Source organism: Centruroides sculpturatus, unplaced genomic scaffold, assembly GCF_000671375.1.
Source record: "Centruroides sculpturatus isolate CEXI.00-Female unplaced genomic scaffold, Cexi_2.0 scaffold1691, whole genome shotgun sequence".
Classification (NCBI taxonomy): Eukaryota; Metazoa; Arthropoda; class Arachnida; order Scorpiones; family Buthidae; genus Centruroides; species Centruroides sculpturatus.
In genome coordinates, this window is record NW_019386061.1 from 75,460 (window position 1) to 86,274 (window position 10,815).

Genomic DNA, 10,815 nt, shown 5'->3' on the forward strand with positions numbered 1-10,815 from the left:
AAGCTAAAACTATAATAAATACAATTACAATAACTAAATCAAAGATATAAAATAAAACAATTTACAAATAATTTATTAAAAATTTCATTTGATATAAGATCGAAATTTTTTATAATATATTACGAAAATTATATTGTATATACCTTAAAAATGTTAAAGTANTAGAGGAAAAGAACTACTTTTCACCACATCAGAGTGGATTTCGTAGGAACAGAAGTACCACGGACAATTTAGTAAAACTTGAAACATCCATACGCGAAGCGTTTGTTAGACGACAGCACTTAGTGTCTGTTTTTTTTTATATAGAAAAGGCCTATGATCGCTGCTGGCGTTACGGAATACTTCGTGATTTACATGAATTCGGACTGCGGGGTAATTTGCCAGTTTTTATAAAAAACTTCCTGCAGAATCGAAGATTCCAAGTTAGGATGGGCAACACACTATCTAGATCTTTTGTCCAAGAAGAAGGTGTTCCTCAAGGATGTATTTTGAGTGTGACTCTGTTCCTAATTAAAATTAACAGCATAGCTAACTGCCTTCCTCCCAGTGTGAAACACTCTTTGTATGTGGATGACTTTCAGATCTCCTGCCAGTCTACTAACATGAGTTTTATCGAGAGACAACTGCAAACCTCCCTAAATTGCATAGAAAATTGGTCCAAAATCAATGGTTTTAGTTTCAACTTAGAGAAGACCTCGTGCATTCACTTTTGCCGAACACGTGGTTTGCACCTGGATACTGAAATGTATTTAAATGGGGTTAAAATCCCAATTGTCAATGAGGCTAAGTTTTTGGGTGTTTATTTTGATAAAAAACTGACATTCTTGCCACACTTGTGCAACCTGAAGAGTAGATGTTTAAAATCTCTAAACCTTTTAAAAGTACTATGCTGCTCATCCTGGGGAGCAGACAAAGTTTCTATGCTCAGGATTTATAGGGCCCTGGTCTGCTCTAAGCTGGACTATGGATGCATTGTTTACGGCTATGCGCGAGAATCTACTCTTCGGATGCTGGATCCAATCCACCATCAAGCTTTGCGTTTGTGCACTAGTGCATTTCGAACTTCCCCTGTACAAAGTTTGTATGTGGATGCTTATGAGCCTCCATTATCTCTTAGGAGAGAACAGTTGTCTCTTTTTTATTATATAAAACAGAAATTTCATATTAAACCTTCAGTTGATTGTACAGTATCAGATACTCAGTTGAAAAGGTTATTTGAAGCTTGCCCAAGTAGTGTCCCTACATTCGTTGTAAGAATGGAGAATGTAAGCAGCACGATTGACCTGAATACAAGCAACATTTCACAGGCTCAGGTTGATAATATACCACCTTGGTCAACTCCTGAGATAAATGTTGACTTTAGCTTAAAGCAGTTTCCTAAGGAATCCACTCCAGACTATATCTACATACAGCACTTTGCAGAAATCCAACACAATGACAGGAATTTGATTCCTATTTATACTGACGGTTCTAAATCGGATGAATATGTTGGCTCAGCCTTTGTTTGTCAGGATGAAATTGTGGCAGAACAAATTGAATCGAATTCATCCATCTTTACTGCAGAGCTGCAGGCTATTTATCTAGCTTTAAATTATGTAATTAGAAAAGGTCATCGTGGTTGCGTGATTTACACTGACTCAGTTAGTTCTCTTCAGGCTTTGATTTCATGTGAACCTAGTTCCCACTCCATAGTGATTAAAATTCGTAAATTGTNTGTATCTTCTTCTTGGCCCTTAGCGCAGCCTCAATTGTGGACTTCCCCGGTCTAAAACCAAATTGATTAATGTTTTGCTGCTTTGGGTTATCATTTTTGGGGATAAGCTTTATATTTGCAATTTTCCAATTGTTTGGAAAATATTTCGCTATTAGGCATGCATTCAGGATATGGACAAAAGCGATAGGGATCTTCTTGAATGCTTCTTTGATCATCTCCGTTGTGATCTGGTCAGTTCCTGGCGCTTTATTATTTGCCATGCTTTTTATCGCCTTGGCTACCTCCTTAAACGTGAAGAGTCTGTCATTTGTAGCATTAATCGGGTCCTGTATATTATTCATAATGATCTTTTGATTCCTAGTATCATTTTCTTGGCTATCTTCAGGGAAGTGGTATTTCAAAATCTGTTTGACATTATCCTCTATGTTGGTATTGATATCTACGTCCTTTTCAGCTTCTGTAATATCAGGGAGATATGATGTTTTTTGCTTTTTTGTGATAATGTTGTATGGTAAGTCCCACGGCCCATTCTTATTGGAGTTTGTGCAAAACTTCTTCCATGAGTTAGTCCGAGTGTTGTTTATTAATTTTTTGTATTGGTTGAGGATGTCCTTATATTTATTCTTATAATTCTTTTCTTCACTAGTGTTCTTTTTCTTAATAAACTTTTTTTTCATTCTGTTTATTTCTCACTTCATTCGGTTCAGTGTGTCGTTTCACCAATGGGTTTTTCTTGGCGGAACCTTTTTGTATCTTAGTGCTTTCTCCCCTGCAGTTTTTAGCGCGTTAGTAAAGTAATTTGCGTACTCGTCGATATCCTCATGACTGTTGATTGGTGGAAAGTCGAACTGTTGCCAGATGTCTGCGAATTCCTGCCTGAAAGTTGTCCAATTGGTCTGTCTAGTTTGGAAATAGTTTGTCCTATGGTTCACAGTTGCGGTGTTGTCCTGTATTTGAGTTATAATATATCGATGGTCACTGGCCAAAGGGGAGAGAAGAGTTTCACAAATCTATGGGATAGGTTGCTCGAGACCAGGCAGATGTCGGTCCATCCTTTAGCGAACTGTGTGTAAAACGTAGGGTGGGTCGTCATATTCGTGCAGATAACGGATATGATGGAGGAATTCAATCTTATCACTCTGCCTCTACTATCTTTTTTCTCATGGTACCAAACCGGTGATTTACCGTTTAGATCCCCGATAATCATTATCTTTCTATTTTTTAATTTCCTTATTACACTAGATAAGTCCATGATGCACTCCTCATTATCCTCGTCCGGTGAGAAGTATACACAGATTAATATGATTGGTTCAGTCAACTGAACAATGGTGGTTGTTATTTTGTTACTACAAAGATGGGAGATTTTGGCTATGTCAATGTTAGAGTTGCATACAATTATGCCACTTTTCGGTCTCGTATTTGTATTGCCAGAAATCACTCTCCACCTTCCAAATCTTACAATTTTATTTTTTATATAATACGGTTTCTGTATCCCAATTATATCAACTTTTCTATCATTGGCAGTCTGGATAAGTTGTGAGCAAGCCACCTTGCTTTTCTGCATATTTATTTGTATGATGCTTATGATATTATTGTTCTGCTGTTGCTGTGTTATATTCGTTGACTGGGTATGTTGCCTTTCAGTATTACAAGCCATAGTCGGTCCTTTTAATTGCGGCTTTTTTTAATTTTTTGGTTATTGGGCAATTTTGATTTAATGCCCCATGATTTGTAGGTTGTTTTTTCGTGTTTGGTAGACCTCTGTTGCTGTGACAATTGACGCAGCATGGCGGCTCCTGGAGACTGTCGCATTCGGTGTATCTGTGATTTTTGCCACAGTGGGAACAGGCTTGGTCTTTTTCGCAATTTTTCGCTATATGCCCGATACCGCAGCAGCGGTAACACCTTATAATCGGTATATAATCGTCGACCTTTATAGTCGCCCAGTTTATTGATATGTGTTTCTCTCTGATGAGGATACTTTAAAGAAAGGGCGTAACCGATAGTATAATATGCCTACAGTTTTTGGCATGTCTTCCTCTTGCGAGTATCGTGTTTATCTTGCATTTGTTGTTGAATTGTTTTTTTTCAATGTTTCCCCAGATACTGTTTTGTTTATAAATGTAGGGTACTACATTCTTCTCTTGTATTGATTGAGATATGTTTAACATTATAACTCTGGATCTTCGCCTTTCTGATCTTATACATATGATTTTATTTTTAAGGCTTTGTACTTTTTTTATGGCTTTTTCGAGTGCCTCGCTCTGTTCCCTATCTCCAACCCTTATACAGATTCCATTTTCTTTTATTTCCTTTACGGCTTTTATTTTTATTTTTAATTTATGAGGCTCAATTTTTTTTTTTGAGCTCCTCCATGATTTTCTTTATGTCTGTCTGCGGTTTTCTCTTGTCTTGTTCTTTAGGGTACACCAGAACCGTATGAGCTTCCAGTTCCTTTGTTGTTTAACTTTGTTGGTATCTTTGTTTGTCTCAGTTAGGGAAGCCAAGATGGCTGCCCTTGTTGTTATCTTGGGTTGAGGAGTAGAGGAGGGCAAGATGGTTGCCTCCAAGCCCTTAGCAAAGATGGCTGCCTTGTTGTCTTCTCTAGACTTGATGTTGTAGAAGTCAAGATGGCTGGCTCCAGATGTTAGAGCCCAAGATGGCTGTCCATGTTGTCTTCTTCAGTCTTCAGGTTGAGGAAGGCAAGATGGAGGGTCGCAGAATGCAAACTTTTCAACTTAAAAGTTCGCAAAAAAGTTAGGCTTAGCACTTCTAAGCCCAACTCTCTAACTAAGCCTAACTTTGGATGGAATTTTAAACTTTAGCACTGTAACTGCCCTACTAAGCCTAATATTAGGCTTAATCCCTAGCACTGCAAAAAATTCTAAGTCAGGAGCTAAGAAAAACACGACTTACCTCTCTGAGAGCTAGACTCGAACTAGTCTGCTATAGACATGTTGTTGAAAGAGGTTAGAGGGCTGTCCACAAATAGCGGCGGACTTATGCCCTGTTTGAAGTAGGAAAGAAGGAATTAGGATAGGAAGAAAACATGGAAGAAGAAACAAAGTGAGATAGAATAGTGGGAAGAGGAGCAATCAGTGGGCCTCCATGGGACCCCACGGGCGTCTGCATCAAGTCATTTATTAAATTCAAACATACTTATATACAGAATGGCAATATTCATTTCTGCCAAAACAAAATTTGCCTGACAAGAAAAGACTATCTACCAAAATATAAAAACAAAGAAATTATAAATAAACATAAAATTTTTAAACCGGAAAAGAACAACTATATACATTTGATTATAGTTAATACCACATCTTGTGGTTAACAATTGAAGGTTGAGTTGAATAAAATAAGATGAAAATGAAGAAGGCCAACTGTTGAAAAGTCAAGTAGGAGTTATTTACCTCCTTAAACTAATATCGGCATAGAAAAGGTCTAAGTTGGACCTTACAGTAAGATGTGAAGACTTGTACACTAATGAAAAAAACACATTACTCGTCGTGAGTCATGAACCTATATACAAGTAACAAAATCCTGAATAATAATGAAAAGCCCCACCAGCTATGGTACCTCGATGATCAATCCTGCCCCAGTGATGATACCGCAGACCAGGTGCAGTATGGTGGCACCGACGGTATCGGGGCTTAATCTCAACAGTGGAGAAAGGAATCGATCATGGGTCACAGCAGGTGAGCAATTGAGCCAGAGGAAAGCACTTATGCTGCTGTAGCCCACAGGAGGGAAGATTCCAAAAACTGCTTTAGTTTCTAATAATCTTCACTGTCTTCACTTTCACTATTACTATCAATGTTATAATTCTGTGTGCTGTTGATGCTCTCATCGTTTCCCTCCTCATTTTATGTGTTTGTTGTTTATAAAAATCTGGAATAAGGGCTCTTGTCTTCCTAATGAAGCATTCTAAGCTTTCCCAAATATCCTTGTTATTAAAGATTTTGTTATGTGCTGGCCTCCAACCCAATCCGTTTTGTATACATTCTCTAAAAAATGGTTGTCTTTGTTGTTCGTATCTCCTACAGTCGAACATATAGTGGTCAGCATCACCTATACTTGTTCCATCACGTTGACACCTGTTGTCCTCTCTCTTCTTAAATCTGGTTAGATAAGCCTGGAAGCAGCCATGGTTGGTAAGTATTTGCGTTGTTTCGTAGTTTATTTTAAAATGTTTTTTACTAAGTCTGTCGCTAATTGCCCCTCGGTGTGGGTTTATGTTTGTGGTGAGGGGACCTCCCAGAGATGGTCTAGAAATTCCTCTTTACCATCCCTGGGATCTGAACGCCCACCCACGTGTTTGCCGTGCGTGGTGACCCATATGCTGGAAAGGGGGATCCTGGTAGTTGAGGGGCAACATAACGTCCCCAACACACTGCTTTGGCCCCTGCTTCGGATAAACAGGAGGCTCAAATCAGGCTTTGTTTGAGTCAATTGGCTGGTCGTTGAGTCATTTTTTGACCTAGGCCTGGAGTCAACTGATCAATGCAGACCGGGCGGACATGTCAGACAAGATGTGCTCTTCTCGACTGTATTGTGTCGGTATAGCTCCTTGGAAACCCTGATGTGACGGCATCCCCTTGTTGGGTCCCATGGTGGGTGGGGTAACTAGGAGCCGAATAATTAAACATTAATCATGGACCCAAAAAATCCCAAACATTTTGACAAAGCGACAATATCGACGACAAAAGAAAAGACCTCCAGCCAACCTGCTTACTTAATAGTGCACGTAACTGGAGAAAAACCCCTCGCTAAGTGTTCTCTTTTGTTGATTCAAAAGCTTTTTGAATCAACCATCGGGCATTTAAAAAAGATACAAAAATTGAGGTCAGGGGACCTACTAGTGGAAACAGCCTCTCCTTAACAAACAACAAAGCTTTCAACAATGAAGACTCTTGGAGACATGGGAATATTAGTCACACCACACAGAAGTTTGAACTCATCACGTGGTGTGATATCTGAGTTTGATTTGATGTCTGAAGACAAAGCAGACATTCAGATTGGCCTGTTGGACCAAGGTGTCACTTCTGTTTGACGCATTTCGATTCGTTGAGACGGTAAGTTGATACCCACAAAACATCTAATTCTCACTTTCGACAATCCAACATTGCCATCCTTCATTACAGCAGGATACTTGCGCTGCCCAGTTCGCCCTTATATTCCAAATCCGCTGCGATGTTTCAAATGCCAGCGATTTGGACACTCCCAGACCTCCTGCCGAGGCAAAAGCTTATGTGCACAGTGTGGAATTGAAGGTCACGACAGTACTGAATGTAAAAGTACTCCACACTGTGTGAACTGTAAAGATGCCCATCCTTCTTACTCCCGGAAATGCCCTGCATGGCAAAGAGAAAAGGAGATTCAACGGGTGAAAACTGTGAAAAATGTATCTTATCCAGAAGCCCGTCGCATGGTCACTCCAAGTGCACCATTGCAGCAAAAGACATTTGCTGCAGTTTTGAAATCTACTAAGACATGTGGGGTTCAAACAGATATTTCTGTTTCCCCAAGTGAATCTCTTACCCGCCATGCAAAGTGTTTATTGATCCCATCTGCACAAACAGAAGAAAAGGAGAACACAAAGGCCAAAATTTCTGTAACTAAAACCGGGATAACAACCAGAAATATGGGTTCTAAAAAAGCCAGTAAGAACCCACTTAACAAACAAAGAGTGAAAGCAGCCCTCTCTAAAGTCTCAAAAAAATCAGAAGCTCAATCTATGAGCGAGTTTTCTGACATATCTGACGAAGAGCCTAATATGGAGGTGACAAAACCAACGTCACCTCCAAAAGAAAAACCCCCTGTTAAATTAAAGAGGGATAACCTCGCTAAGAATGCTGCCTCAAACACATAATGGGTTATAAAATAAACCAATGGAACTGTCGTGGTTTTCGCAACAACTTCTCTGACATTAAACACTTGACATCATCTACCCAATCTTTCTGCGTGGCACTCCAGGAAACTTATTTAAAACCTGGAGAAAATATTTTTTTAAAAGGATTTGATCTATACCGCAAGGATGATGATAGCCACAATTGTGCCAGTGGAGGTGTGGCTATTCTGGTTTCAAATCGCATTCCATCCTCACCGGTACAAATAACCACTGATTTGCAAGCTGTGGCAGTGAGAATTTCTATTGGAGTAACTGTCACAGTTTGCTCTATATACTTGCCACCAGATGTCAGAGTCAATGACGATGAATTGGATGAATTAGTTGAACAGCTGCCAACACCATTCCTTTTACTTGGTGATTTTAATGGTCACAATCCTATGTGGGGCAGTCCTGACATCAATCGTCGAGGCAGCGCCATTGAGAGATTTATCGGCAATTAGGAAATATATTTATTTAATACTGGAGAAGTGACATACTTCCATGCCCCAACAAGAACATTCACTGCAATTGATCTTTCATTAGCGAGTCCAAACCTGTTTTCAGCATTTTCATGGGAGGTTGGATCTAATCCACTCTCTAGTGACCACTTCCCAATATTTCTAAAATACCAAGGCAGAGAAAGCTGTGAAACAGCCCGTCCACCACGCTGGAAACTGGAAACTGCAGATTGGCCTGCATTCTCCTCTTTGGCTAACATCACTGAGGAAATGGTCAATACTGCAGATATCAATGATGCAGTTGAGGTTGTCACTTCCAGTATCATTCAGGCAGCCGAAAAAACAATGGGGAAAACATCAACTAGATATCCAAAACATCCTAAACCATGGTGGAACCAGAATTGCGAGGCAGCATTTAAAGCACAAAAGAAAGCATGGGGGATTTTCAGAAGATACCCCACTGCTAGAAATTTGATTGCTTTTAAAAAAGCAAAGGCAAATGCCAGAAGAATAAGAAGGCAAAGCCAAAGGGATTCTTGGAGGAAGTATGTTTCTAGCATAACATCTTCCACTAGCTCAAAAGCAGTCTGGGATAAAATCCACAAAATTAATGGGAAATATGCTTCTCACTCTCTGTCCATGCTGGAAAATAATGGCACAATAATAAGCGATATACAGGGTATTGCTGATACGTTGGGTGAAACGTTTTCTACTTCATCCAGCAATATTATGTATTCAAAGGATTTCCAAGCTTACAAAGTGCAAAAGGAAAAGCAACATTTAAACTTCCACTCCTCATCTAATGAGGAATATAATGTGCCATTCACTAGAATCGAATTACAAACTGTGATTTCTCGTGCAAAAAATAGTGCTGTAGGCCCGGATAAAATCCACTACAGCATGATTAAAAATCTTTCGAACAATTCTCTTTGTAATCTCCTGCATCTGTTTAACAGAATATGGACAGAAAATACTTTTCCTGACTCTTGGAGACTATCAATTATTATCCCTATTCCAAAACTTGGTAAAGACCACAAGAATCCCTCTAATTATAGACCAATCTCTCTGACAAGTTGCCTGTGTAAACTCTTTGAGAGGATGGTAAACAGACGACTGATGTTCCTCCTAGAGGAAAAGAACTATTTTTCACCACATCAGAGTGGATTTCGTAGGAACAGAAGTACCACGGACAATTTAGTAAAACTTGAAACATCTATACGCGAAGCGTTTGTTAGACGACAGCACTTAGTGTCTGTTTTCTTTGATATAGAAAAAGCCTACGATCGCTGCTGGCGTTACGGAATACTTCGTGATTTACATGAATTCGGATTGCGGGGTAATTTGCCAGTTTTTATAAAAAACTTTCTGCAGAATCGAAGATTCCAAGTTAGGATGGGCAACACACTATCTAGGTCTTTCGTCCAAGAAGAAGGTGTTCCTCAAGGATGTATTTTGAGTGTGACTCTGTTCCTAATTAAAATTAATAGCATAGCTAACTGCCTTCCGCCCAGTGTGAAACACTCTTTGTATGTGGATGACTTTCAGATCTCCTGCCAGTCTAGCAACATGAGTTTCATTGAGAGACAACTGCAAACCTCCCTAAATCGCATAGAAAATTGGTCCAAGATCAATGGTTTTAGTTTCAACATAGAGAAGACATCGTGCATCCACTTTTGCCGAAGGCGTGGTTTGCACCTGGATCCCGAAATGTATTTAAATGGGGTTAAAATTCCAATTGTGAATGAGACTAAGTTTTTGGGTGTTTGTTTTGACAAAAAACTGACATTCTTGCCACACTTGCGCAACCTGAAGAGTAGATGTTTAAAATCTCTAAACCTTTTAAAGGTATTATGCTGCTCATCCTGGGGAGCAGACAAAGTTTCTATGCTCAGGATTTATAGGGCCCTCGTTCGCTCTAAGCTGGACTACGGATGCATTGTTTATGGGTCTGCGCGAGAATCTACTCTTCGGATACTGGATCCAATTCACCATCAAGCTTTGCGTTTGTGCACTGGTGCATTTCGAACTTCCCCTGTAGAAAGTTTATATGTGGATGCCTATGAGCCTCCACTATGTCTTAGGGGAGAACAGTTGTCTCTTTCTTATTATATAAAACAGAAATCTTATACTAAACCTTCAGTTGATTGTACAGTATCAGATACTCAGTTGAAAAGGTTATTTGAAGCTCGCCAAAGTAGTGTCCCTACATTCAGCATAAGAATGGAGAATGTAAGAAGCGCGATTGACCTTAACACAAGCAACATTTCACAGGTTGAAGTTAATAGTATTCAACCTTGGTCAACCCCTGAGATAAATGTTGACTTTAGCTTAAAGCAGTTTCCTAAGGAATCCACTCCAGACTATATCTACATACAGCACTTTGCAGAAATTCAANACAGGTTGAAGTTAATAGTATTCAACCTTGGTCAACCCCTGAGATAAATGTTGACTTTAGCTTAAAGCAGTTTCCTAAGGAATCCACTCCAGACTACATCTACATACAGCACTTTGCAGAAATTCAACACCAAGACAAGAATTTAATTCCTATTTATACTGACGGTTCTAAATCGGATGAATATGTTGGTTCAGCCTTAGTTTGCCAGGATGAAATCTTGGCAGAACAAATTGAATTGAATTCATCTATCTTTACTGCAGAGCTGCACGCTATCTATCTAGCTTTAAAGTATGTAATCAGAAAAGGTCATCGTTGTTGCGTTATTTACACTGACTCAGTTAGTTCCCTTCAGGCTTTAATT

General features: G+C 39.3%; 1 protein-coding gene across 1 annotated transcript; it reads left to right on the forward strand.

Moving 5' to 3' along the window:
* The first annotated feature begins 5,264 nt into the window (after positions 1-5,264).
* On the forward strand, positions 5,265-7,583 carry LOC111613378. Its single transcript, XM_023354724.1, has 2 exons — positions 5,265-5,409; positions 6,856-7,583. The coding sequence occupies exons 1-2, from the start codon at positions 5,265-5,267 to the stop codon at positions 7,581-7,583; spliced, it is 873 nt and encodes a 290-aa protein (XP_023210492.1).
* Positions 7,584-10,815: the final 3,232 nt, after the last annotated feature.